The sequence below is a fragment of the Lontra canadensis genome, unplaced genomic scaffold (assembly GCF_010015895.1).
Source record: "Lontra canadensis isolate GAN:19392208 unplaced genomic scaffold, GSC_riverotter_1.0 scaffold174, whole genome shotgun sequence".
Taxonomy (NCBI): Eukaryota; Metazoa; Chordata; class Mammalia; order Carnivora; family Mustelidae; genus Lontra; species Lontra canadensis.
This window is the reverse complement of record NW_022631168.1, coordinates 995798-1023254: the sequence shown is the minus strand read 5'-3', so window position 1 is coordinate 1023254 and position 27457 is coordinate 995798. Positions and strand designations below refer to the sequence as shown.

The 27457-nt window shown below is 59.0% G+C and overlaps 2 protein-coding genes across 7 annotated transcripts; one reads left to right on the top strand and one right to left on the bottom strand.

Annotated features, from left to right (window-relative positions):
• Window positions 1-370: 370 nt before the first annotated feature.
• On the bottom strand, window positions 371-20060 carry IKBKG (inhibitor of nuclear factor kappa B kinase regulatory subunit gamma). Of its 4 annotated transcripts, none has more exons than XM_032846280.1 (10): window positions 19899-20060; window positions 11607-11808; window positions 8911-9122; window positions 4480-4598; window positions 2943-3095; window positions 2454-2529; window positions 1688-1831; window positions 1288-1430; window positions 1069-1130; window positions 371-896 (listed from the first exon to the last, which is right to left on the bottom strand). In XM_032846280.1, exons 2-10 carry the CDS (start codon window positions 11791-11793, stop codon window positions 754-756), a joined length of 1239 nt encoding a protein of 412 aa, XP_032702171.1. In that variant the 5' UTR covers window positions 11794-11808; window positions 19899-20060; the 3' UTR covers window positions 371-753. The 4 variants fall into 4 exon arrangements, with proteins under 4 accessions (XP_032702171.1, XP_032702173.1, XP_032702170.1 ...); XM_032846282.1 differs by having other exon boundaries at window positions 4480-4595; window positions 19899-19975; XM_032846279.1 differs by lacking the exon at window positions 19899-20060 and adding an exon at window positions 15122-15440.
• G6PD (glucose-6-phosphate dehydrogenase) lies at window positions 15550-27457 on the top strand. Of its 3 annotated transcripts, none has more exons than XM_032846278.1 (13): window positions 15550-15699; window positions 16605-16732; window positions 23227-23264; window positions 23347-23455; window positions 23995-24212; window positions 25169-25327; window positions 25456-25581; window positions 25900-25993; window positions 26297-26483; window positions 26567-26802; window positions 26890-26966; window positions 27082-27174; window positions 27269-27457. In XM_032846278.1, the coding sequence occupies exons 1-13, from the start codon at window positions 15654-15656 to the stop codon at window positions 27357-27359; spliced, it is 1602 nt and encodes a 533-aa protein (XP_032702169.1). In that variant the 5' UTR covers window positions 15550-15653; the 3' UTR covers window positions 27360-27457. The 3 variants fall into 3 exon arrangements, with proteins under 3 accessions (XP_032702169.1, XP_032702166.1, XP_032702168.1); XM_032846275.1 differs by having other exon boundaries at window positions 15550-15765; XM_032846277.1 differs by lacking the exon at window positions 15550-15699 and adding an exon at window positions 15894-16040.

Below are 27457 nucleotides of genomic sequence, written 5' to 3'. Positions count from 1 at the left end.
CGCGAGAGCCGGTCCCACTAATGACCAAAGAGCTTAAAGACACCGAGGAGAAGACTAACAGCTCAACAGAAAAAATGGGCAAAACACACAAATAAGCCATTAACAGCAGAATCGGAAAGGATCCTTCAAGCTCTGAAGAGATGCTCAGGCTCACTGTAACCAGAGTGCCACGCGCCAGACAGATGGCCAAAGCCCACAGGTTAGACATCCCAGCCACGGGCAAGGCTCTGAGGAAGCAGGGGCGACACATGGGCCCCATGCACCCATCGGCAAATGCTCCACGGAGCAGCTTCGAAGAATCTGACCCAAAGACACACGTCAGTGACGCATGAGGATGTTTGTCTCAGCATCGCTCACGACACTTAAAGAGTGGCAATGACCCACACGGGCCTCACAAGTGGACATCTGCCATCCAATGGCGGGGCAGCCCCCACACGGAACAGCACACGGCCCACGAGTGCCCTGATGCCACGGCGTGTGGGAGCTCGCGGGCGAGGAGAGCCTTCTGCCCGCGGCAGCGCGAGGAGTTCCCAGAGAGCCCTGGCCGTGATTCTGGACTTGGCCGTGGAAGGAGAGGAAGCCCCAGAGAAAAGCGGTCCAAGCAGACAGAACAAACCAGAAGAGCAGAGCCTCGGGCCCGGTGGGTTCCAAGCGCCAGGGCAGACGCGGGCCAGCAGCCGGGGCAGTTGAAGCGGAAGGTCCTAGAGCTAGCTCGTGGGCGCTGTCCCGGGCCGCCCGCCCCCCAGGCAGCCCCTACTCGATGCACTCCATGACATGGATCTGCAGCGTGTCCATATCCGGAGCCCGGTACTGGCACTTGGGGCAACAGAAGTCAGGCGGCTCCTCGGGGGGGCTTCTCCTCTGGCTGGGCAAGGCCAGGTGGAAGGAGGGGTGAGCTGGGGAAAGAGGGGAGGCAGCACAGAGTACTGCGATTTGACAGGACTGTCGGGTCCAAGCTCTGGGGTCACTACCACTAGCTCCTCCCTGCCTCCCCCCTCTCCCCCAAAGCAGTACTACCCTCCGGAGAGCACCCTGCCCTCTCCACCCCTCCCCCTGCAGCTCCCTCACCTGGGGTGGGGGGCAAGGGGGCTTGGGAGACCTCCACGTGTCGCTTCCTCAGGTCTTCGATCCTTTGAGAAGAGAAACCGTCTGGTCAACAGAGCCGGCAGGCTGGGGCAGGACGAGGGGCGACAAGCGCCAGCTCAGAAGCCGCCACATGCGGGCGGCAACCGCCACAGTCCCCGGCCCCCAGCCCCGCTCCTCGCGGGGCTGGATGGCAAGGCCCACCTGGCCGACTCCTGGCAGCTGGCCTTCAGCCTGCCGTACTCCCTCTGCAGCTGCTCCAGCTGCTCCTGCAGGAGCTCCTTCCTCTCCGCCAGCTTCTCCCGCGCCTGCCTCTCAGCCTGGAAGTCGGCCTTGTAGATGTCCGCCTGGCAGACAAAGCCAAGAGGGGCCACGCCCGCCGTCCGTCGGCAGTCCGCCGTCTGGCCGGCCGATTCTCAGTGCTGGGGGACACGGGGGAGGTCCGGCTCCCGGCCTCCCGGGCTCCGTGGCGCAGGGCAAGGCCATCCCCGGAGCGCCGACAGAGGGCTCCAGGGGCTGCCGAGAAGCCCCGGCCCACAGACGCCAGTGACACAAGAGGTCCCAGTGCCCACAGGCCCCGCCGGCCACAGGGGGGCGCCCTCACCTGAGCCTTTAGCACCGGGACAGTCTCCATCATGGCCTTGTGCTGCTCGGCCTCCTCCTTCAGCTTGTCAATCACTTCCTGCTTGGCCGCCAGGGCCTCCTCTGCCTGCTGGAGCTGCTGCTTGAGGTCCTCCAGCTGCATTCCCTAGAAACGGGCAAGGGGGAAGTGAGGGAGCCCCAGCCGGCCCAGGGCAGGAGCCAGGCCGCCACCAGGCAGTGGCTGCTCCAGGAGACAAGAACCAAAAGCAACAAGAGACGAGCCCTGGCTGACCAATGCCGGAGTGACACTGGCCACCAGACGTCAGCGCGGGCAGGGCACAGGAAAGGCAGAGGGTGTGGGGGACCTCTGAGGTCAGGGGGCACAACTTCCTGCCCAGCTCGACACTCCTTTCCCGGACTCCTCAGCCACACGGCCTGCCTCCAGCCCCTCAAGGGACAAGGCCATCCTCCTCCATGGGAGCTGGTGTCCCGCACTAATGCTATCCCCTTACAAGCGTGTCCCCCACCCACAGAGAGAGCACCCAGAGGCCCACCCGGTCGGCCCCACGTCCCGCCCTGAGCTGTCACACTGTGACCCTGACAAAGCTCTGACACAATTCTCTCAAGTCTTCAGATAAGAACTCGTGATCCGACAGTTCTAAATTCGGGGCAGCAGCTCCCCGGGCCCTTGTGTTTCTCGGCAGCAAGGAGAGGAACCGAGGCACGTCCGTGGTGGCCAGTCCCGGGGACGTGCCCACCACAGGCACTCTGTTTCGCTCACTGCTCACCGTGCTGCTCTTGACGTGGCTGTCGTACTCCTGGAAGAGCTGGTGATAGGCCACCTGCAGCTGGGCCAGCTTCCGCCTGCGGAAGAGGAGCCTTTGCTGGAGAAATAAGCACCCTGTGCTCTGCCACCGCGCTTCCACTCGCAAGCCCACCCCCTCGGTGCCTGTCCCCAGCACAGGCCGCATGGACCCTCGGACCAGCTTCGGCACACGGTGAGCACGCTTTGTGTTAAGGCTACCGTTCCTCGAAACAAGGACCGTTTAGAATCAGGTGGAACAGCCCCATGAGAAGCAGAGGCGGACGGGAGAGCAGCTGAGGACGAGAGGAGACTCGAAGGTGGCCCGATGCAGGCCACATGGCAGCCACGCGGGAGGACCTGAGCATGGGCTGGAGAGCACGGATCCCCGTCTCAGAGCCGGGTCACATGGGGGCTGGGGGGGAGGGGAGGCCCGTGGGGCCCTGGTGTCCTCGTACGGGCCCGGGCCACTCACTTCTCCTCCGAGGCTGCCTGGCGCTCCATGCGCAGGGCCGCCTCCACACTCTGGCTCTGCATCCGCAGCTGGTCCACCTGCACGCTGTGCTGCTGCTGCAGCGCCGCCCGCTCGCTCTCCAGCTGCCGCGCCTGCTCGCTGGCCGCCCGAGCCCTGGCGTGGAAGGGGACGGTCACAGCAGGGTTCCGGCGCACCCAGCCAAGCCCACAGCAGGGGAAGATGGAAGCTGGTTACCGAACACTGGACAACCGCAGAGAGCCTGGCTTGGGGCTGACTCCTTCCCTCCCAGTCCCTGTTCTACAAGCTCAATGGCTCAGCTGCAGTCCCAAAGGCACAGACCTGGAAGAGGAGCCTCCCACCCGCCTGGCCACGACCATGGCCGCCACAGCCTGGCATCCTCGGAGCTGTATCACCCACAGCCCCCAGTCTCCAAGTTCCGCTCTCCTATGTTCCTACAATTCCCCAGATCTCCAGTCCAAGGCTCTGGCCACGTCGCCCTGCTGGCCCAAAACCCAGCACAGTCCCTACTGCAGAGGCGACAGGGACTGCCGGGAATGACCACTGGTTTCGCTGTTCCTCTGCACCTGTCCAAATACACTGAGCACATTTCCGACACTGCCATCACCAGATGGAACTGCTGTCCGCCCGGTGCCCTGGAATAAGGGGGACAACAGGACAGGCCCAGGGCTTGGGGGCCTCTATGTGTGTCTGTGTGAAGCAGAAAGCTCTCCGAATGGCCACACCAAGTGCCCTGAGACCCCAGCAAGGCCTCTGTGTCCAAGCTGGCCAGCTCAGCACATCTAGGGCCCATCGTGAGGGGAAGGACACAAACGGACACTGCCCAGGAACCCACAGGTGCTGCCATAAATGTCCTCATGGTGTCACGAATGGCTCCAAGTTGCCTCTAGCGGGTTCTTTCATGTACACAGAAAAACACAGGCAGAAAAGATGCCCAATTGTCCTAAAAGTGATGCATGTGATTTCAGAAAGCTGGAGACACGCAGGAGTCCACGGGAAAACGGAAAAGGTGAGCAGGCCCAGGCCAGAACGACGCCTTTCCTCCCACCCTGTTTTCCAGACCAAAGCACGTCCACGTGCTGTCGCTGGTCGCGGACTAGGGAGGACTCGCTCCCGCCCTCTCCCCTCTGCTCCCCTCCCGTGGGAAGGCCGCGGCGCTCGGCCCAGCACGCCCCCGTCACGCATCACCCGGAGAGCAGCACCCGCCGTCGGGCGGGCCCGCCTTGCTCTCTGGAGGGCAGCGCCCCGGTGGCAGCAGAGCCCAGGAACACGGCCTGCCCTGACCCGCCCAAGCCGCCTGCGGGAAGCCACGTGGCAGCAAGCAGCAGCCGGCCGGCCGCCGACTTGGGCAGGCCACTCGCAAACCCAGCCATCAGGCGGCACGTGGGCAGCAGGCGGCTCCGAGGCCCCCAGGCCAGCATGACAGTTCCCTTCTTGATGGTGGTCCCTGTGCCTGGACAGAGGAACTCACTGGAGGCTCTGAAGATGCCTCCCTGCCTTCGGGTACCTCCACACTCACCTGCCCTCCAAAGCCTGCCGCTCCTTGTTGGCGGCCTCCAAACGACTCTGGCTCTCCTGGAGCTCCCCCAGCAAGGATGTCACCTGGGCTTTCACGGAAGCCTTGTCCTCAGCCATCTGCTGCGTGAAAAAAAGCCACTTCCTATCAGGGATGCCTCCTCACCAGCTGCCCACCCCTGGCACCTCCGAGCCCCGGGGCAGCAGGCAGGGATGAAGACATGTCACCACCGCTCACCTCACCGCTCACCTCCAGAAGCCTCCCAAGTCCCATGACCCCACACTCCCAGATGCCCCCCCAATCCCTGCAGACATAGGCACAGAGTCGCCTTGCAGCTCACGAGGCTGACAAGCAGGCTGTAAGGACAGAGCCCAGCAGGACGCGGTGCCAAGGGAGTCTGGACCTGAAGACAACGTCAACATGCAAGCTCCCGTCCACAAGCCGAGGCTACCAGAGCCAAGATGGCCGGCCACTTTCCAGAAGGCTCTCTACCAGGGCCAAAACTCGAGAGTTGCCCAAACCCCCAATGGCCAGTCTCCCTTATCCCACTGTCCAGGCCAGGTCCCCCATTACCTTAGGCGGCTCAAGCCCAGAGTCGGCGCCTCAGTCCCCCATGGCCAGACCCCCCCCACCTCCCCCGGGAAACCGCCACTCCTGCCCTCCATGCCCCTGCCCTGGCTTCCAGCGCACAGGCACACACCATGCCTGCCACTCCTTCCCTTCTGCTCTGCATCTCCAGGCACTGGTCTCGTCTCCAGGCCCACCGGACCCCTGCAGGTCGGCCGCTGGCCAAGTCACACCTCCAAGACAGACTCTTCTCAGGGGCCTCAGCTTAGCTATCCAGCTACCTGCCCTGCACTCCGCGTCGCCTAGGCCTGCCAACAGATCCTATGGGCCAGTACCCACTCTGGCCAGCCTCACCGGGGGCTGGAAGGACTTCCACCTGGGCCCTCCTCCACTCCTGCACCTGGAGGAGTTTCCTGGGCCTTCCATAAAGGATTGCAAGATGGGGACCATAAGACAACAGTAACATACTGTCACTCTAAAGTCCAGGAGCAAGCGAAGGCAGGGCTGGCGCCTTCTGAGGGGCCTGAGGGGAACCCCCCACTCTCTGCCTCCATCATCACAAGGCTCTTCCCTGGATGTCTCCGTGTCTGTTTCTCTCTCCTAAGGACAGCGATCATGGGATTTAGTATGACCACATCCGAACTTTATTACTTCTGCAAAGACCCTATTTCCAAATAAGATCATGTTCTGAGGTACAGGGTTTAGGATGTGGACATTCCTTTTCGGGGCACACAACTCCAACCCATAATACCCACCCCATACTCTACAGTCAACAGGAAACCAGATAATGTCTCACACTAGCACAGCAGCCCCTACTGTTCCTGTGACGCTTGGGTCAAAGCCCCAATCTTCCCACTGGCCCTACTAAGCCCACATAACCTGCCCCTACCAGCCCCTACCATGACTCTCCCCGCCTACCCCTTAGCCACCTTCACACAGCTTCAGCCACATTTGCCTCTTTGGTGTGCCCTGAAAATGACAGGCATGTCACTACCTCAGGACCTTTGCACATGCTCCTCCTGCCTCTAAAACAGGCTTTCCTCAGATACCCCATGTGGCTCAGCCCCTCACTGTGTTCTGGTCCTTACTAGAATGCACCTCAGCAAAGGTCTCCCCACTGAACAGTGCAAACACCCCCCACTTGGCCTGTCACATCAACGTGTCCCCTGGATATTTAGCAGTGCCCTCAGAAACAGCATGCCCGACAGCTACAAGAAGCCAGTTCCACCCACAGCCCCCCTTCCTGTCAGCTGATGGCAAATCCATCTTCCAGCTACAAGGACAAAAACCTCGGTGTTCCCCTTGACTCCTCCCTCTGTCTCACTCACATCTAACACACCAGGAAATGCTGTCAGGCGCCTGGGTGGCTCAGTGGGTTAAAGCCTCTGCCTTTGGCTCAGGTCATGGTCTCAGGGTCCTGGGATAGAGCCCCGCATCGGGCTCCCTGCTCAGCAGGGAGCCTGCTTCCCTCTCTCTCTCTCTGCCTGCCTCTCTGCCTAGTTGTGATCTCTCTCCATCAAATAAATAAAGTTAAAAAATATATATACTGTGTCTAGTTGAGGACACCAAACAAAGAATGTTAACTATTTCAGATGTGACAGTGGTATTGCAGTTATCTCTCTTTTAAGCCCTTTCTTAAACAAAGACGCTGAAATGTTTACAGATGAAATCATATGGTGTCTAGAATTTGCTTCAAATTAACAGGGGAACTCCAGGTGTGTCCCTGGTAACGAAAACACGCATCCACACCCAAAGATTCACACCAGCACTACTGGGGGCACCTGGCTGGCTCAGTTGGAGAAGTATGTGAATCTTGATATCGGGGTCATGAGTTCAAGCCCCACACCGGGTATAGAGATTACATAAATAAATAAAACTTTTAAAAAGTACATAGCAGCATTACCCCCAAAATCTTGATGCTGAATGAGAGAAGCCAGATGTGAGGGGCACATCCCATGGGATTCCATTTGTGTGAAATTCCCAGAAGATGCAAACCCGGAGACAGAAAGCAGACTGGACGGTGCCGGCGGCTGAGGGAGAGGGTGCAGAGTACTGGCTAATGGGGCCGGGGTTTCTCTGCAGGGCAGTGGGGGGAAGGATGAACATATTCTAGAACCAGAGAGTGGTGATGGTTATACAAGTCTATGAACATACCAAAAAGCCATGGATTCTGTACTTTTTAAAAAAAAAGATTTCACTTATTTATTTGACAGAGACAGAGAGATCACAAGTAGGCAGAGAGGCAGGCAGAGAGAGAGGAGGAAGCAGGCTCCCCGCTGAGCAGAGAGCCCGATGCGGGGCTTGATCCCAGGACCCTGAGATCATGACCTGAGCCGAAGGCAGAGGCTCAACCCACTGAGCCACCCAGGCACCCCAATTCTGTACTTTAAAAGAATGAATTTTACGGTATGTGACTTTTATCTCAGTAAAGCTGTTATTAAAAAACTTCCACCCTATGGTTCTACCAGCTTCTCCTGCACCAGGCCCAGGTTTCGGTGCCAGGCTCTTTAGACAGGTGCACCTGCTGGGAGGCTGCTGAGTCAGGGGCAAGCACATTTGCAACTTGAAGAGAAAATGCCGACTCGTTTTTCCAAGTAGGGCCACCAGCTGACACTGCCACCAGCGACATGAAGCCACGTCTGCTCTGATAGCCACCACTGGCGGACTTGTCAGCTGTGAGGCCAGCACCCCTCGATGCAGGCGGGGCAAGCGGGGAGGCTCTGAAGGCATTTAGCAAAGAGCCCTGAGGCCACCTGTTCAAGCCTAGGAGAGGCTGAATGGTGGCGCCCAGAAGATACGTCCACATCCTAACCTCCAGTACCTACGGATAGGACCTGACAAGAAGACAGGGCTTTGCAGACACAATCAAGTTACGATCTAGTCATGCTGGAGGGAAGGATCTAATGACTGCAATACACACGAAATCGGCACAAAATGACTTTGACTCGGGGTGCCTGGGTGGCCCAGTTGTTAGGCGTCTGCCTTGGGCTCAGGTCATGATCCCAGGGTCCTGAGATCGAGCCCTGCATCGGGCTCCCTGCTCGGTGGGAAGCCTCCTTCTTCCGCTCTCTCTCTGCCTGCCTCTCTGCCTACTTGTGATCTCTGTCAAATAAATAAATAAAATCTTTTAAAAAAGAAAAAAGAGGAGGAGGAGAGACATACAGACACACAGTGAGGTGATGTGACAACAGAGAGAGACGCAGAGGGATAGATGTACAGGCACAGCCCGAAGCTGGGAAAGCCGCCTAGAATAGGTTCTCCCCTTGGGGCCCCCAGAATGCACCAACCCTGCCCACGTCTTGCTCTCGGGCTTCCGGCCTCCAGAAGTGGGAGACAATACAGGTCTCTTTCTTTAGCCGCCCAGTTTGGGGTCCCCTGTCAGGGTCGCCCCAGGCACCCGGTACACTCCTTCCAGAGCGCCATGACAGGCCATCTCTGTTGAGCACATGACTCCTGGTGGGGCGGAGCTGGGCCACACTCTCAGCTTCGTGTCTGGGAGGACACGACCCCGCGCTCAAGTCCCCCGACAGCACAGCTCAGAGAGGCTTCCCTGGTGGCGGGCGGGGCGGGCCGCCACCCCCAGGCCTCGGGAGAAACGGCCGGGCCCACGCCCCCGCCGGCCAGGGGCCCCGGGAGCTGCCGCCTGCTCCGTCCCGGCTGCGGCCCTGCGGCCCTGCGCCCCCTGCGTCCTTGGCGATTCCGACCCGTGTGCTCACACCATCATGAGCTCCGCGACCAGGAGCCGCGGCCCGGCCCCTCTGCGCTCTGCGAACCCTCCTCGCGGAGCCCCGAGCTGGTGGGTGCTGGGGCGGGGCTGTGTTCCCGGAACGCGGGGCGCCGGGCCCCGCCGATCGCCGCCCCCGCTACCTGCTGGCAGCGCTTCAGGTGCTCCACCTCCTGCAGGGCCTGCTCTGTCTGCCTCCGCAGCTCGCACTTCTCCAGGCTCAGTCTCTCCACCAGCTTCCGGGCTTCCTGGAACTTCTGCACGAGGAACTCCTTCTCCTTCCTCTGGCTGCCCTGGAAGCGCTGCAGCTCCTCGCAGCGCTCGCGCAGCACCTGGTTGCTCTGGCGGATGGCGTCTGGCGGCCGAGAAGAGGACCCGGTGAGAGCTGCGGGCGGCCCCTCCCCAGGGCCGGGGCCACCGGCCGCCCAGCCGGCCCTGCAGCGCTTCCTCCCGTTCTGCCGCGCCCGTTCCAAACGATCCACTGACTCACCCTAGTGACGAAGCCCATCAACTTCTCCAGAGACCAAACACCTCAGCTTCCCTTGAGTATGTGCCAAGGGCGCCCCCTCTCTAAGCACCTGGAGCTCGTCTGTACTCCCGCCCCAGGCACAGGCGCTCGGTCATTACCCTCGGAACCAGGAACCCGGGGCTACCTGCAGACCCCGGGACGGCCACGGGCGCAGAGCGCCCTGTGACATGGCCAGCTGCAGCCTGGGAGGCCCAGGAGGCTCCGAGCAGCGCAGTGACTGACCTCCCAGAGCCTCCCAGAGCCTCCCCGTCCTCCTCGGCACATTCGACGGGGCTAACACAGCTACTCCCAGGAGCAGGGTACAGCGATCGGTCACAGAACAGCCAGGCCCCCTCCCACCAGGCTGAGGGATGAGTGTGTGCCAAGGCCAGGCAGTCGGCAGAGGCTGAGGAAAGGAGAGCCCCGCGCCCAGGCACACCCTGGGCAGTGGAAGAACATGGACGGTGACCGAACTGCTCGGTGACACACGAAGGCTCTCACAACCACGGAACTCTTCAAGATGGCAATGGGCAGTAGCTTCATGTCACTCTCTGGTCAAAACCCTGATGAACCCCAGTGGCGTCTGAGGCCAGCGCCACAGACACGGTCTGCATGTTCTGTCCCCACGTGACCCCTTCCCCGCAGGGGAGCAAAGCAGACTGTGGCCCTTACACAGGGGCCTCCCGCCTCAGGCGGGCTTCCCCCACCCACCTCCGCCCTCCACCTGCTGCAATTCTGCCCAGCCCCCACCAAAGCCTCAACTCACTTGCAACTTCCTTTTCTATTGAAACAAAATTCACATCACATCAAATTCATCATTTTAAAGTACACAGTATTTCAGTGGCTTCTACCTATTCACAAAGCTATGCACTCATCCCCTCTAGCTAGTTCCAGAACATTTCCATTACCGCTCCCCAAAAAACCAGAACCCACTCACAGGCACTTCACCATTACCCCCAGCCTGTGGAATTCATGCTTCTGTTTCTCTCTCTGGATCCGCCTCTCCTGGACACGTCACAGAAGTGGACTCCTACCCCAGCTACATGCTACCTCTTCCATGAGGTTCCCCGCCCCCTGACATTCCAAGCAAAGTCTATGTCCTCTCCCCTGTGCCCTTCTTGGGCACAATCCTGAGCGTCGCTGGGGGCAGACACCTTCAGTGCCCCAGGAGTGACCCAGGGCATGACACACAGCACCCACTGATGGCGAGGTGCAGAGCCAACGCACCGCACATCCTCAGCTCAGGCCGCGCGGCTGGAGGGTGCCGCTTTAAAAGCTCCGTGACCAGGGAGCCTGCGGGGCCGTGAGCCCTCTGCAGCGGGCCTCCCACTCCTGCCCCCAAGCCCCTCTTGCTGGAGCACCCTCCTGGCGCCCAGCAGAGCCCACACACATCCTTGTGCAAGCTGAGCTGTCTCCCCACCCCCAACCTGGCTGCCAGCTCTATGTGACCCCAACACAGCAAGACACTGGACAACATTAGGGACGGTGCTGGTTGTGGTAACTGGAAGAGTGCTACTGCCATCTAGTGGGAGAGGCCAGGGATGCTGCTCGACACCAAGCGATTGGCCAGGACCACCCCCCAGATGTCTCAGCAGGCTCACGGTGGGAGGGATGCTGTCACTTGCAGGGCGGCCACAGATATGCCCCACTCAAGGGCAGCCAGCCGCCTGAGAGGCGCGGTGCAGGCCTCTGGGAGCTGAAGAAGCCACCGCCCCCCAAGCAAGTGAGACGGTGGCAGGTGAGCGGGTGCAGATCAAGGTGAACACAGAAACCGGATGGTTCTAGGAGCCACCACCTGGTCCGTGCTCCCGCCCACACTGGAGGCACCAGAAACCGCCACCCCCACAGGTCTGTCCCAGGGCAGCCCACGCCCCCTCCCCGGGAGCCGCAGGGCCACTCCCAGAACGGCCACGCACTTCTGGACAGATCAGGATGGAGACGGACAAGGCCCACCACAGGCAGCCCGACTTGGGACAACTCAGAAGGTCACTCCAGCTCCAGAGCTCCCTGCGGGGTCAGCCTGCACCTCAGCCCAGCTTCTCCCTGGGCCCACCCCCACTTCTTCCCTTGTCCTCCCCTTCCTGGGTGCGGGTCCTCTGAGCGCTCTCAAAAAAACTTCCCACACAGCCATCTAACCCTCACGGTCCACTTCCAGGGAGCCCACCTGAAACCCAAAGGGAGAGTGGCTGAGTTCAAATCACTAGTTGGCTCTCAGGGGCACCCCCACCCCAGACCCGGTAAAAACACAGGCAGAGGAATGAATGAAGCCTCCCCCCCCAGCAAGGCTGGGACCTGTGACATCTGACTCGGCACACCTGCCGCCCTCCTCACCTCGGAGCTCTTGATTCTCCTCCAGGCAGCGCTGGAAGGTCTCGGGAGTGCCCTGCTCAGAAGCGATGTGGAGCATGGCCGGCTTCCCCAGAGAAGACTCCTCACCCAGCACGTCCTGGTCCCCTGTCGGGCCGCCACTGGGCTGCACCATCTCACACGGCGGACTCTTCCAGGGGGGCCTGCTCATCCAACAAGTCAGGGCCTGGAGGAGAAAGGGAGCAGACGTGTCCCATGAGACCCTTGCAGAATTCTCTTACCTTGCAGGGCAAGGAGTGTAGTCTGTGCGGGAGTTCTGGGGCCACGCTTTAAGCAGAACACTGAGCACTTTATCAGGTGTTAACAGGAACCCAAGACAGGCTTTCCCATCTACAAGGTGGCATATCCTCTCATTCCAAAGGCAGTTGCAGGCCCATACGTGGGGTCAGAAAGGCCGTGGTTCAGCACTTGTTATAAACTCTACCTAGGACCTACCTCCAGGCTGTAAAGTCAAGGTAAGCATCTCACGAGAGGGGGGACTTACGGAGAGGATTGTTTTTGTGGGGAGGTTTCAGCATGCCGTGAGTCCTATGTGCCACATACACCTCCAAGCAGGAGTGAAGATATCAGCTCAGTACCTCGTGTAGTGCATTGAATCAGAATCCCAGCAAGGTATGTCCACATCCTGACCCCCATAGCCTGTGAATGTGACCTTGTATGGACAAAAGGGTTTTTTTACAGATGTAAATAAGTGAAAGATCTTGAGATGAGATCATCCTGGATTAGAGTGGCCTTAAATCTGATGACAAGTGTCCTTGTATGGAAAAAAGGTTTTTTTACAGGTGCAAGTAAGGGAAGGATCTTGAGATGAGATCATCCTGGATTAGAGTGGCCTTAAATCCAATGACAAGTGTCCTTATGAGACAGAAGAAACACAGACACAGGAGAAGGCCACATGATGACAGAGACGAGAACGATATGGCCACAAACCAAGGAAGGACTGGAGCCACCAGCAGCTGGAAGAGGCAGGAAGGATCCTCCTCCAGAGCCTGCAGAGGGAGCGTGGCCCTGAAGACACCTTGATTTCAGGCTTCTGGCCTCCAGAACTGGGAGAGGATAAAGGTCTATTGTCTTAGCCAGTCGGCTTGTGGTTCTCTGTCATAGCAGCTCTAAGAACTTAATCTGTCTAGTAAGATGGGCTTCAAGGACACCACTGAGAACCTGGTGAGTGTTCACTTGAACTGAGGGCCTGAAGGGGATATCTAGTATCTGACGCATGCTGAGGAATCTGAGAATGGGACGTGGGCTCATAGCCCAAGACAACACAGCAGAGAGCCAGGCAGAGTTGTGTACATTCTCTTATGAACTACAGAAGTCGGCCTTATGGGCCGGCACTAGCCTGGAAGCCCTTTTAAATTCTGCCCAAGAAGGCAGCCTACCCAGAGGAGGAGGCTGATCCCAATACGAGTTTGCAGGAGCTGAGAGAGGACAGCTTCAGTGCTGAATGAACTGTTCCTGCTCCACTGAATGCCCTCTATGAACCCGTGAGCAGTCTGTGATGAGCCAGTGATCCTTCCCTGGGCTTCCAGAAAAGCCCACTCTCCTGGCTCACTGGCTGCTAATGCTCAGGCCCCTTCTTCCTCACCACACCGCCTGATCACGTTGTGGTGCTCCTGGGTCCTGTTCTGGGGTCTCTTCCCTACCTGCAGTCACTGCGGTACAGAGCTGGTTCAGCCTCACAGCTTTAAACCCCATCTTCATGCTGACAACACCCCAAATCAGACCTCCTTCTTGAATTCCAGACACATAGAAAACTCAACATCTCCACTTGGCTACCTGGTAATGTACTCAAAACTAACCTTAAAATTGCACTCCTGACGGCTTCCTAAAGCCAGTTCCACCCACAACCCTCCTTCTTGTCAGCTGATGTCCAGGTACTGGACAAAAACCTCAGAATCCCTTTGGACCCCCCACCTCACCTTGTCTCACAGCTCACATCTAACGCATCAGGAAATCCTGTCATAATGTACCCCAAAATCTATTTGATGACAGTAAGCAATTAATGTTACGTGTTTAAGTGGCATACTGGTGTTGCGGTTGTTTCTTAATCCTTTCTTAAAGAAATATCTAAGAAGTATCTTAGAAATATCTACAGGTGAAATGATACGGTGTCAGAAGTTTGCTTCAAAATAATATGGGAACTCCTAGGTATCTGAGAGAAACAAAAACCCATGTGCACACACAAATGCTCCAAGCAGTATTACTCACAGCAGCCAAAGCGTGGAAATGACCCAAACGTCCATCAGCTGATGAGTAAACAAAATCACATTCACACACTACAAGGTGGACGAATCTCGCAAACACGACACTGAAAGAAAAAAGCAACTCACAAAAAACCACACATATTGTATGATTCTACTTATATGAGCTGTCCAGAAAAAGCAAATCCATAGAAACAGAATGATTGATGGAGCTTAAGAGTTTAAGAGCTGGGAGAGCTGCGGCAATGCAGTGACAGCAAAGGAGGCAAGCGGGTTTTTGGAGTCATGAACTGTACGCTTTAAATGGGTGAATTATATGGTATGAGAATTATATCTCGATAAAGCTGTTATGGAAAATAATGAAGGAAGAGGATTGTGAGGGGTATAAATTAAACAAAATTAGCCATGAGCTGACAACTGTCAAAGCTGGGAAGTGAGGACATAGGATTTACTATACTATTCTTTCTACTTTTGTATGTCTTTGAAATTTTCCTTTGAAATTTTTCATAATAAAATGCTCAAAGCACACTTATCTGGATTACTGGGATAATCTCCTGACAGTTAAGCATGCTCGTACCTTTGCCCCTATAATTTGTTCTTCCCACAGGGACCAGATCACCCTAAAAAGTAATTCCGATCCTGTCCGTCCTCTACACTGTTCCCTACCACAGTTCCTCATTACCCTGCGTGTAAAAGCCAAAGGCCCCAAGACGGCCTGCAAACCCCTGAATTATCTGGTCCCTCGTCGCTTCCTCTGCAAGTATTTTCCCCCCGCTCACTCTGCCCCAGCTATATAGTGGCCTCCCTGCAGCTCCTCAAACATGCCAGGATGGCTCATGCGCCCTCCAGTCACAGAAACGGTTTGAGGTCGGGTATGTAAATCGTTGCTGCAAAGTGAGCAAACTGAGACACATGAAGTAAGATACACAGGTGCTATATTTGGGACCAACCATATTTGGGGCCTTTTTAAAGAATTTAACAATCCCGAATGCAGTCAAGTTTGATGAGCAGAAAATGTCTCCGAACTAAAGATTCATCCACGAAGCAGGGGTGTGGTCAGACTCCGCAACGGTGGCGGAGAGAGAGAGGCGGAAACAGTCCCGCTTGCCGCCAAGGTAAGTCGCCTCCTGCATCGGGCCGCTTTGGCCAGTGCTGTAAAAGCAGGCGGCAGAAATGGGCCACCGCCCAACAGGAGGGGTAAACTCGAAAGTCCGGGGAAGTTTCGGAGGCGGCAAAATGCCCACCAGTAGTACCCTGTGTTCGGAAAGAGGACCACACCTGTCAGCAGAGTCGGTCCGACGTGAGAAGGGCGAGAACGGTGAGCCGCGAGCACTCTTCAGGCCCCGGCGCTCCGAGAAAGTCCGGGTTCTGCGGTCACCCTTCCCTTCTGGCGCTGCCGAAACTCACACTTCCGGCTTCCGGTGTCGTAGCTGTGGGATCCGGAAGTAAAACTTGCAAGCCCCGCCCCCGCACGGGAGCCGGCAGAATTGTGCAAGACGCTGTTCCAGAGGGCAGCCCGAGTCCGCCAGCCTTGGCCTGCCCACAGGACGCTCCTCATGATACGCAGCACTTGCTACTCTGGGGGGGGCGTCGCAACTCACTCTCCTCCTCATCTCTCGGATGTCGGGCCGCCCCGCCCCCACCAGGGGAGGAGCTAATGAGAGCCCCACGGAGCTGCAGAAGGCCCCGCCCAGGAACAGGGTCGAGGAGGCGTGGACACACTGCCAGCGGAAGTGAAGCCCTCCGCGAGGGCGCAGGGCCGCCCGCGCCGGGCGAGAAAACTGGACTGTAGGATTGGGCCGAGCCAGCGATGGGTACGCGGGCGAACGGTGCAAAGCTGCACGGGGACGCGCGAGGTACCGAGGACGCGGCGCAGCGGCAGCGGGGAGAAAAGGCGCCCGGCAGCCGGGCGACCGGCGCAGGTGCCCAAGGGGCGGGGCGGGTCGAGGGTGGGAGCCTGACGCCGCTGGAGGGCGGGAGGGCGTGGACGCGCGCGCGCGCCCTTGCGCGCCCTGGCTCCGCCCCGCCCGCGGGGCAAGGAGCCGCTGAGGCCCCGCCCACGCGCCTCGCCTGAGGCCGGTCAGCTCAGCCCAGGCCCCCGCCCCCGCTGCTTAAATGAGGCGGCGGGGCGCAGCCCCCGGAAACGGCCGGGCACTCGGAGGCTGGGAGCGCGGCGTCCGACGGCGGCGAGGCGCAGGTAACGTAGTGGCTAGGCGCCGCGCCCGCCGCGGAGCGTGCTGTGCCGCGAGGCCGTTTGATTTGCCAGGCTTGGGAGCGGGGCAAAATCGAGAGGGTTTAACCGGTCCCAGTGTCCCCTGCATCCCTCCGTTGGACCCCCCGAGGAGACGGGGACCCTGAGAGGGGTGGTGACTCGCCGGCGTCTCCCGGCCTGCGCTCCGTACTCGGCACCCCCTCTAACGTGCTCCATCCAGCTCCTTGAGGAGTTTGCGCTGGCGTCTGGGGAGAGGTGGCTTGGGCAGGTTGCGCCGTGCTCCAGCAGCCTGACTTGGTCTCGCAGAGCTGAGGCTCTAGCTGGGATCCCCTAGTAATCCTGTGAAATAAAGCCTCTTGGAGACTCTGCTGGGAGCCCAGAGCCTGCACTTTTCTAAGCCCCCAACCATCCTGTTTCCCTGCCATTCAGGAAGGGATTTCAATAAGCAGGCATCTTTGGGTGAGACCCCAAAGGACCCCTGCAGAAATTGGCCAACTTCCCCATGCTCTGTTGTTTTCCTGCTTTGTCAACGAGTCTTTCTTTAACCAGAGAGCATCATGGCAGAGCAGGTGGCCCTGAGCCGGACCCAGGTGTGCGGGATCCTGCGTGAAGAGCTGTACCAAGGCAATGCCTTCCATCAATCTGATACACACATCTTCATCATCATGGGTGCATCGGTGAGTCTCCCCCAGGCTTGGAGGGTGACATTGCCTCGGGTCCCTACCTGCTGAGTGCCTGGGCTTTCCCAGCCCACTGTCTGGAGGCCCCAGGGGCTCTGCTCAGTTGCCACTACCATCCCAGTACCACCCAGTATGCATCCTTGCCAGGCTGTTCTGCAATCTGTGCGCGGAAGACTTTAGAGACTCTCTCGTTGGACTTCTTCCTCCACAGGGCAAACTGCGCACAGGGCAGGCCATTCATTCTGTATCTCTTTCGCACCTGTTTCTGGCTTGGTAGGTGTCACACAGTGAGTTGCAAAGGCACATTCTGAGGCCCGAGCTCCGCCTTCTCTGTCTGTATCACAAGTTCCCTGGGAACAAACATTCGCCCTTCCTTTGAGTACCGTGTCATTACCCCAGCTCCCAAGGCCCGCTGAGAAGCTAGGACCTGTCCCACCCCATCCCATTGTTCAGCCTGTGGAATTGACACTTTGTTCTAGAAGAGCAAAGGATAGAAGCGAAGGCACAGGTATAGCACACAGACCACACGTGATGGGGGGACAGGAGAGGGAGGGCAGTCCTAGTGGAGCTCTTCGTCTTCACCTTCAGCATGAGCAGGACCCTGCTAACCATCCTGTGGCCCTTTCTGCCCGTAACCTGTCATATAAGCTTAAGCAAGAATTCCACCAGAACTATCGAGCTCTTGGCGGAGTGGGCATTATCTCTCTGCGCCATCCATGTCACGGTCCCCTTAGCTCTGGCAGAATTTGGTTCCTAGTTCATGTGTCCTAGTTCATGTGTAGACAGAGCCTGCGCCCGCCAACTTTGGTGATTCCAACGAGAACTCCGCAAAGGAGAGCAGGAGGCAGCAGGCAGTGCTGGGGGTGAGATGGGGCTCTGCCAGAGAGCCAGAGGGAGGGAAGGAAGGTAGGCCACCGCCAACACTATCTCCTGATTCTGTAACTCCTAGAGTAGGGGGACACAGGGACATGGGCTGGAGGGGAGCAGCCTTCATCTCTACCCTGGCCCCGGCGTGTGCTCCTCTAACCCTAACCTATGTTGGCCACGAGCCACAAAAATGATCTAGGACTCTGGGATGTCACCTCCTCAGATGCTTTGTTGAGAGCACCCAAGCTCGCCGCATGACTGGCCAGCGGCCCTCCTCTGCACCTCAGTGTTTCTGCAGAGCAAATGAGGGCTTTTGAAACCAATGTCAAGGGACCTCGGGCTGAGCTCATTCTCTGAGTGGTCAGTGCCTCTGCCTGTGGCCGGCTCGACGTTGAGCAACTTTTCCTTGCAACTGGTAGGGTTCCCCTTTGCTCTCCTCTGCTCTGAGAGTGACAGCCAGACCCTTCCAGAGCAGAAGTGGAGAGTGGGGGGGGACCCCCTGTCCTGAGTCGTCCGCTCAAGAGGACTGGAGCCAGGTGGGTGGGTGGGCCTGCCGTGCTCAGGCAGCGTCTAGGACAGCTCCCGCCATCCAGCCTCCGGTGTCCACTCCCTACTTAGAAGAGGTAGGCGGAGTGGTGCTGGGGGTGCACTCCCAGACCTGCTCTTCTGGGAAACGCACAAGTTCACTGCTTATTCATCCAACAAATAGCGACCAAGTGCCTTCTCTACAGTACAGTGAGTGCCGGCCCCACCTTCCCCATGCGATCTGTGTGCTGGGGGGAAGGGACCCAAGGGGAGTTCCTAGCCCAATCAGAGCTTCTGGTGGCACATGTGACCAAAAACACCAGTGGGCCCTTGTGTCCCCCACCACCTCCAGCACACAGGTCCCAGGCAGAGCCAGGGTCAGGGAACATTCCACACAAAGAGCAGAGCAGATGCAGAGCCCCCAGTGGCAGAGGCCCCAGAGCAGGCTGGGTCCACATGGCCGTCCCCTGCCCTTCCTCATTCCTCCTCTGCTTACCCAAGCCTCACTCTCCCGCCCAGCTTCCTTCCTGAGAGCGTCCTGATGCTGGCTCACAGTTACCCAATAGGCTTTGAGCTGCTCTCTGTTCCTCCCATGTGGCCACTTGCCCCCCTTTTCAGGACTCCCACCCCCAGCCAGGAAGGGAGTGGAGATACTTAATGTCCCTGTCTGGAAAGCTCTGGAATGAAAGAAACCAGTTTCTCCTTATAGACCAGAGCTGGGGAGAGGGGAGCCTTGGGCCACGCACATCATGTCCTCCCCCATCTGATAGAACCTTGGACAGGCTAGAGGCCTCTCCCCCCCGCCCACAGGGGATGGAGAAAGGAGTGGGGAGAGAACAGGACAGGGAATCTGCGTGGGCACAACCGGCTCACGGCAGGCTTCTCAGCAAGGCCCTCACCTCTCTGGACCTCAGTCTCCCGACCTGGACCATAAGGACCATGGACTTGATGGCTGTTCAGGCCTCGTCCCAATGTCCACCTAGGTGACAGGTTACTTGAGAGTCCTGGCCCCTCTGTCTTTTGGGGACGTTTCTGGACTGCTTTTGCCCCTTGGGTCAGTAAGATTCTTGCTGCGTCATGATGACCTTGGCACTTCCCCCAAAGGCCTGATGATTCATGAACCCCAGGGTGGAGGAGGGAACTTACCTCAACGGCCCCTAGGTTCTCTCTCCCCAGTTCCCAGGAGCCAGCTGGGCCGCAGCCAGGGCCCAGGCTCCACCCCAAGAGCCCAGGCACATCCTTGACCCAGGTGACCCTTGGGGGCCGGGATGGCCCACCCCTCCAGGCCTCCAGCTGGCGGCTGGCCTCTGAGGGACTGGGCTGCCTACTCCACCCTCGGATCCTCACAGAGATGTCGACAGTGTTTTGGGGCTTATAAAACTAGAAGCTGCGGTCAGACTAGGTGGCAACAGGCAGGCGGTGACCCAAGTCCCTTTGCCCCAGCTGGGACAGATGCTGGTAGCTGGAGAGCTTAAGAGGTCCTCCTTCTTCTGCTAAAGTCCCCACATGTCCCCAGGCAGCTCTTTCCCCACTGCTGTGCCCTCAGACGGAAATGAGGGGGTTGGGAAAGACAGGAGGCCTCTGATTCGCATTTCTCCAAGAGACCCTGTGATCGCCCCCCCACCCCACGGTGTGCTGAGGTTTGGTCCATGTCTTCCCATGTTCACTCTTGCAAAGGAGTCTGGTCTAGGCCAGCGGGGAGGGCTGGCCAGCTCACCTCCCATGCGGGGGAGCCGCCAGCGGGAACCCCTACCACCGTCCTGGGTCATACCTCACTTGGCCCTTGGACGACCTGGAGCCCAGCAGGCCTCTGGGCGCCGGGGCTGAGCTGAACGAGGCAAGCAGGTTCTGTCGGTAGCTAATCCCAAGGGAGGCCGCAGGAACAAACAGCCTGGGGTGCTGGGCGCTGTGACTCAGCAGACAGCAGGCTTGTCCCTGCCACCAGTCTGCTGCCCGCAGCCTATCCCGAGTCCTCCCAGCCCACTGGAGTTTGATCGTAAGCAAACATGACCTGAGCAGAGTCTCCCTCCAGCCCTGCGGATGGGAGAAGCCAGAGGCGGCCGCTGACTGTCTGCTGTAGTGGGGTCCCTGGGCTGGGGGTTGGAGTTGGACCAGGAAGTACCAGTGAGAGCAGCTGCAGGAAGGTGGCTGTGATGACAGGGACCCGCTGCAGACTGCTAGGGAGATCGGTTGTGGACAGCCCACCCTGGCTTGGGAACCACCTGTTTTAGGAGTTGGGGACCCTGGTGGAGCCCAGAGAGGACCGGGAAACACTTGTCAGTGTGGGCTTGGTGCTCACTAAAGGCTGGGCCCACATGCACATCCTCACCTAAAACCCCGGGAGGACGGCAGGTCACCCCAGGAGCCTTGGTGGAGCAAAGGCCAGGAGGAAACTCTAGCATTTGAGGCACAGGGCGCCCCTGAGCCCTGCACCTGCAGCCTCCCCCCCCGAGAAGGGACTTCCCACTCGGGGCCCCCTGTGGCCCTCCTAACCACTCTCCCAGGGGTGGGGGCAGGGGTCGAGCCACGGTGGCCCTGCTTTGGTTCTGGCCATGGGGCTTCCTGCTTGCAGGTCCAAGAGTTCATAGAAATGAACTTATCCAGTGGTTATGTGGCTTCTCAAAGGTGGTTTTGCATTGAATATTCACGTCCTTATCCCCCGAGTCCGTTTTTCTGCCTACGGCCAGTCCAGCCTGCCCCAACCTGCCCCAGCCTGCCCCAGCCTGCCTTACTGTCTCGGCACTGATCGGCAGTGCCCGGAGCAGCGTGGGTTCGCAGCCCAGGCCCGTCCCACACCCTGATCACAGGGTGGGCAGATGGAAGGGTGCCTGCCCCGCTGGTTCTCGGGAGCCTATGTCTGTTCCTGCCTCTGCCTCTCCCACCCAGACTGGAGAGTTCCTTTGCTCACAGAACTGAAGCATATTGGGGTGGCTCAGGGACCGAACTGGGATGCTTTCTAGGGCATCCTCTGTGGAATTTCTGGGATCTGCCATCTTGTTGCTTGAAGTTGCCATGTGCTTGTGGAAAACTTCACACATCGGCAAAGTTGATGCCGTAGGGCCGTGAGGGGCACCTGGGTGGCTCAAGTTGGGTGAGCGTCCGACTTATGGTTTCAGCTCAGGTCATGATCTCACGGTTGAGAGATCCAGCCCCGTGTCAGACTCCGTGCTGAGTGTGGAGCCTGGTGGGGTTCTCTCCCTCCCCCTGCCTACGTGCTCACTGTCTCACTCTCTTTCTCAAAAAAAAGGTGCAACAAAATGGCTATGGTCCATTGCCCAGTTCCCATGATAATTTGCCTCTTTTTTTTTTGAAAGATTTTATTTATTTATATGACAGAGCACAAGCAGGGAGAGTGGCAGACAGAGGGAGAAGCAGGCTCCCCACCAAGCAAGGAGCCCGATGCGGGGTTCAGTCCCAGGACCCTGGGATCATGACTTGAGCCGAAGGCAGACACTTAACTGACTGAGCCACCCAGGCGTCCTGAAATTCTGTGTCTTCCTTCACCCACTCCCCACTCTCTGCTCAACTATTGTTTTTCAGGGTTTGGGTTTTTTTGGACAAAGTTGAAATGCATTGAAATGCACTGAAATGTACCAATCTCAATGGTGCAGTAGGTTGCACAACTTTATCACAATATAGGACTCTTTTGGGCACCTGGGTGGCACAGACAGTGAGGAGTCTGACTCGGTTTCAGCTCAGATCACGATCTCAGGGTCCTGGGATCGAGCCCCACATTGGACTGCACACTCAGCACGGAGTCTGTTTGAGATTCTCTTTCTCCCACCCCCTTTGCTCCTCCCACTTGTGCTCTGTGTGTGTGTGTGTGTGTGTGTGTGTGTGTGTGTCTCTCTCAAATAAATCAGTATTTTTTTAAGAATGTATAGGGCTGGGCGCGTGGGTGGCTCAGTCATTAAGCGTCTGCCTTCGGCTCAGGTCATGATCCTGGGATCTTGGAATCAAGCCCCGAATCAGGCTCCCTGCTCAGCGGGAAGCCTGCTTGTCCCTCTCCCACTCCCCCTGCTTGTTTTCCCTCTCTCACTGTGTCTCTGTCAAATAAATAATTTTTTTTTTTTAAAAAAGAACGTATAGGGCCTTTCTCTTCATCTCTCACTTGGGCATCTGGGGTGTGTCTCCATCTCTCTGATGCTTGGTGTCTCCGGCCTTCCGGGTGACAGACGTCCCAATGACCGGGAAACAGCCGCGAGGGGCTTTACTTGCCTTTTCCCTTCAACTGATGATCTTGGGTACTTTCTCGTGCGTTTGTTAGAATCTGGTCAGTTTTCCATGGGGCTGTCTTCTTACTTTGGTGCAGGAGCAGGTTATATATTCTGGTTATAGAGGCAGGGTCTGCCCCAGAATGGAGTTCCCTGTTTCTGCCATTTTGGTGGAATTCTTGGAGTTTTTAAAAAAGTTGTGTTTTTATTCGTCTTTGGAAAACACCAGGTTTTGGCTTTCTTAATATTTTCTTTGGTTTATTTTCTGTTTTTGTTCTGTTTTTTAAGATTTCATTTATTTATTTGAGAGAGAGCACATGAGCGTGGGGAGCAGCAGAGGGAGAAGCAGACTCCCCACCGAGCAGGGAGCCCGACACGGGGCAAGGACCCCGGGATCATGACCTGAGCTGAAGGCCCACGCTTCACCAACCGAGCCACCCAGGCGCTCCTATTTTCTGTTTTAGTAACTTTTATTTTTCATTATTCCCTGCCTTGTAATTTGTTTGGCTTTAAAGTTGGCTTTAAAGTTCTACTCTTTTGTCTGACTTCGTAAATCAGGCCCTGAGCTCATTAGGCCTGAGCTAAGGCGGCATCTCAGGCCATAGGTCATGCCCTTTGGTTTGAGAGCTCTCCGTCGTCTTCGTTAGCCTGTGCACGGTTCAGAAGCCGGCGTTTGGCCTGGGTGTGGCTCCGCCTGCTCACCCTGTGACCAGAGATTGTGATCTGAGTGGTACGTGTGGTCACAGGGCAGGTGGCCTGGTCGTGGTGCCTCCTGCGGCTGAGTGGTGACCCTGAGCCAGCGTCCGGACTGAAGGGGAGGAGACCATCTAGGTCATGCCCCCAGCCCCCAGCTTCTCCTAACCACGCCTGTTCCCTCCGCCCCAGGGCGACCTGGCCAAGAAGAAGATCTACCCCACCATCTGGTAAGCATGTCCCCCCACTGTCCCACCATCCCCAGCCCTCCCTGCCCTCCCCGCCCTGGCCCCAGCCATGCCATGCCCTCAGGTGGCTGTTCCGGGATGGCCTTCTGCCTGAAGACACCTTCGTCGTGGGCTACGCCCGCTCCCGCCTCACAGTGGCCGACATCCGGAAACAGAGCGAGCCCTTCTTCAAAGTGAGTGGCTTCTGGGGGTCTCCAGGAGGGACAGGCGCCCCTCCTGCCCGGAGCACTTCTCCCCTTCGCCTTCCCCACAGCAGCCATGCCGCCCAGCCACACCACTGCACAGGGCAAGATGCGGGAAGCCCGCCCGCCTGGGAGCCCTGTTTCCAACTCCCCTCTGATCTCGACCCTGCTGTGCCTCCCATACACGCCCCGCCGGGGGCCAGGAGCCAAAAAAGTGTCTTCACCCTGAAAGTCTTACACATCTGCCTTTCCCCAACACACCGTGGTTTGGCGCCCTGACTTTGGAGAGAGCCAGGTCTCAGCCTCCCGAAATCTGACTTCTTGTCAGGGCCTGGGGTCCCCAGAGGTGACTTCTGGGCCCCATCCCATGTGGTGTTGTGCTGCCTCGGCCTCCCCCGTAGGTGTGCAAAGCCGACAACATGAGGGTGAAGCCGGTGTGGTGCTCGAATGACTGAGTTCTGAGGGAGCATGCCAGGATGAGTGGGGGAGGGCCAGGCAGGAGTCAGTGTCCCTGTGTCAATCTTTCTCAGGCCACACCAGAGGAGAAGCCCAAGCTGGAGGAGTTCTTTGCCCGCAACTCCTATGTGGCTGGTCAGTACGATGATGCAGCCTCCTACGAGCGCCTCAACAGCCATGTGAACGCCCTCCAGCAGGGGCCACAGGCCAACCGCCTCTTTTACCTGGCCTTGCCCCCCACGGTCTACGAGGCGGTCACCAAGCACATCCACGAGACCTGCATGAGCCAGACGTAAGGCTTGTCTTTTTCCTGCCTCTTAGGTGTGCCCTGTCCTGGTGTGGCCAGGCCTGGCGGTTGTCCAAGAGTCCCCGGGGCAAGCTAGTCCACCAAGTTGGAAAAGGATGGTGACCCCTGTTCTCTACAGGAGTTAGCTCTTGAAAGACGAGAATAGGGCATGAACACAGGGGCTTTGTAATAGCATGTGCTAGAAATGCTACCGCGCTTCTTGCCTTGGAAACCTTCCCGAGGACCCTCCTGGCCCATCTTGCAAGAAATCCAGCTTTCCCTCGCTGTTGTTCCTGCGAGGACCACAAGGTGGCGGTGTTGCTCCACGAAACTGACGCTGGTCCGTTTCTGGTTTTTCTGCGCTTCCCGCGGTCCCCTTGGTGACCACGAGGTGGCGGTGTTGCTCCGCAAGAATTTTGCTTTGTGGTGCCCCTGGGCTCTGCCAGTCCATCTGTCTGTCTCTCAAACCCGCGGTCGTCTCTTTCACTTCGTTCTGGTTTTGAACGCAGAGTGCTGCATTAACTGTCCAAGGGGACTAGCCAACAAAGGGGCGTTCTTCCATTTTAAAATCCGTGGAGGCAGCTGTGCCCTTGACATCCCCTCCCCCTGCTCCCCCACCAGCTCCCGGGCTAGTCCTGACCTACGGGAGACCCCCCGGGGGCTGGAAGGGAGCGGGACCACCCAGACGGAGCCCTGGAGCATTCATCCCAGCAAGCAGCCAGCTGGGTGGGAGGGCTTCTGAGGAAGTTTTCAGTGGAGCATGGAGAGCATGGCAGACAGGAGGTGTCCTCGGGTCTGGGGACTCTGTGCCAGCAGAGCTCTGCGGGTCAGCTGAGCATGAAGATAGGGAGGGAAGCTTCTGCCTCTGCTCAAGGACGGAGACCTGGGGGGAGATGAGGTGCTGGCCCTTGCTGCCGAGGGAGAGTGCGGGGTGACGGTGACGCAGCTCTGGGCTCCTGCAGTGGCTGGAACCGTGTCATTGTGGAGAAGCCCTTTGGGAGGGACCTGCAGAGCTCCGACAGGCTGTCCAACCACATCTCCTCCTTGTTCCGTGAGGACCAGATCTACCGCATCGACCACTATCTGGGCAAGGAGATGGTCCAGAACCTCATGGTGCTGAGGTGGGGCCGGGCCTGGGCGGCGGGGTGGGGGTGGACGCTGGGTATGGGGTGGGCACTCGGGGGGCACCACCCATCCTGCCGTTGCACCGCAGGGCACAGCAGCGCACTGAACACTGCCCCCGCTACAGGTTTGCCAATAGGATCTTTGGCCCCATTTGGAATCGGGACAACATCGCTTGCGTCATTCTCACTTTCAAGGAGCCCTTTGGCACCGAGGGCCGTGGGGGCTACTTCGACGAATTTGGGATCATCCGGTGAGCGTCTGTCTCCCCTTCACAGGCGAGGGGTGCGATCTTGCTGTTCTGCGGGGTCACTGCTCCCTGTTCTGGGGGGCTCCTCCTCCCTCAAGATTGAGATTCACGAGTGGGTGACTGAGCAGTCAGCGTCAGCTGCAAAGGGGGGGTGTCCCTATCTCTTTCCTTGCCTGGCGGGACCTCCAGGGGTAGACGTGGGCTCAGGAAGCCAATGTCCTGGCCTGCTGCTGGAGGGCCCAGTCTGAGCTGCTGAGCCCCGCTGTGCCTCCGGCCCTGCTCGAAGGCCCCGAGCTGAGCCTGCCTGCGCCCCCTCCGCAGGGACGTGATGCAGAACCATCTGCTGCAGATGCTGTGTCTCGTGGCCATGGAGAAGCCCGCCTCCACCGACTCGGACGACGTCCGGGATGAGAAGGTGCCCTGACGCGCCCCTTTCTGGCCCCTGCCGCCAGGACTGCAGGGGGCTCTTCTGTCTCCCAGGCTCACCCGCTGCCTCTCCTTCTGGGGAAAAGGAGGGCAGGTCTGGGTGGTCCTGGGGAGCCCTCGGATGGGAGGGCCACGGCCACGGGCTCTGCACAGCAAGCCACACCGACGGCGTGTGCCCCCCTGTGTATGCTGGCTGGTCACACCGCCAGGAAGCTTGCCGTGCGCGGTGCCCCAGCTTCCCCACGTCTGCCGCCCTTGCCCAAGGAGCCCCTCTCTCCCGGCTCGCTCCCAGGTCAAGGTGTTGAAGTGTATCTCTGAGGTGCAGGCAGACAACGTGGTCCTGGGCCAGTACGTGGGGAACCCCAGTGGAGAGGGGGAGTCCACGAAAGGCTACCTGGATGACCCCACGGTGCCCCGCGGGTCCACCACCGCCACCTTCGCGGCCGTCGTGCTCTACGTGGAGAACGAGAGGTGGGACGGTAGGTGCCCCCCCCCACCCCGGGGTCCGGCCCCCGCGCCCTGTTGCGCCCCCTCCCGCCTGACGCCACTGCGCCCCCCGCAGGGGTGCCCTTCGTCCTGCGCTGCGGCAAGGCACTGAACGAGCGCAAGGCCGAGGTGCGGCTGCAGTTCCGCGACGTGGCCGGCGACATCTTCCGGCAGCAGTGCAAGCGCAACGAGCTGGTGATCCGCGTGCAGCCCAACGAGGCCGTGTACACCAAGATGATGACCAAGAAGCCCGGCATGTTCTTCAACCCCGAGGAGTCCGAGCTAGACCTGACCTATGGCAACAGATATAAGGTGGGCGCCTGGCCCGGGCGGGCGGGGCCGGGAGGGGGGCGGTGGCGGCAAGCTCGGGCGGCCACAGCGCGAAGCCTCCTCTCACAGAATGTGAAGCTCCCTGACGCCTACGAGCGCCTCATCCTGGACGTCTTCTGCGGGAACCAGATGCACTTCGTGCGCAGGTGAGGGGTGCCCCTGGGCCCCGGGTGTGCACCGGGGCAGAGCTGGGCTCCAGGTGGCAGGGCCGCAGCCCTGTGCCCCTGCCAGCACCCCCAGAGCCGCGCGGTGTCCCCTCAGTGACGAGCTCCGGGAAGCCTGGCGGATCTTCACGCCGCTGCTGCACAAGATCGAGCGCGAGAGGCTCCAGCCCATCCCTTACGTTTACGGCAGGTAAGGGGCCAGGCGGGGGCCTGCGGGCGGTGGGGAGGGCTCGCGGGGGCCCCGGGGCACCCTCACAGCTCCCCTCTGCCTGTCGCTCTCCCAGCCGAGGCCCCGCAGAGGCAGATGATCTGATGAAGAGAGTGGGCTTCCAGTACGAGGGCACCTACAAGTGGGTGAACCCCCACAAGCTCTGAGCCCTGAGCCCCAGGTCCCCACCCCCCCACCTCGGCCCCATCTTTGTTCCTCCCACTTGCCTGTCACCCCAGTCTCGCATCGGGAGTGCTCCAGGGCC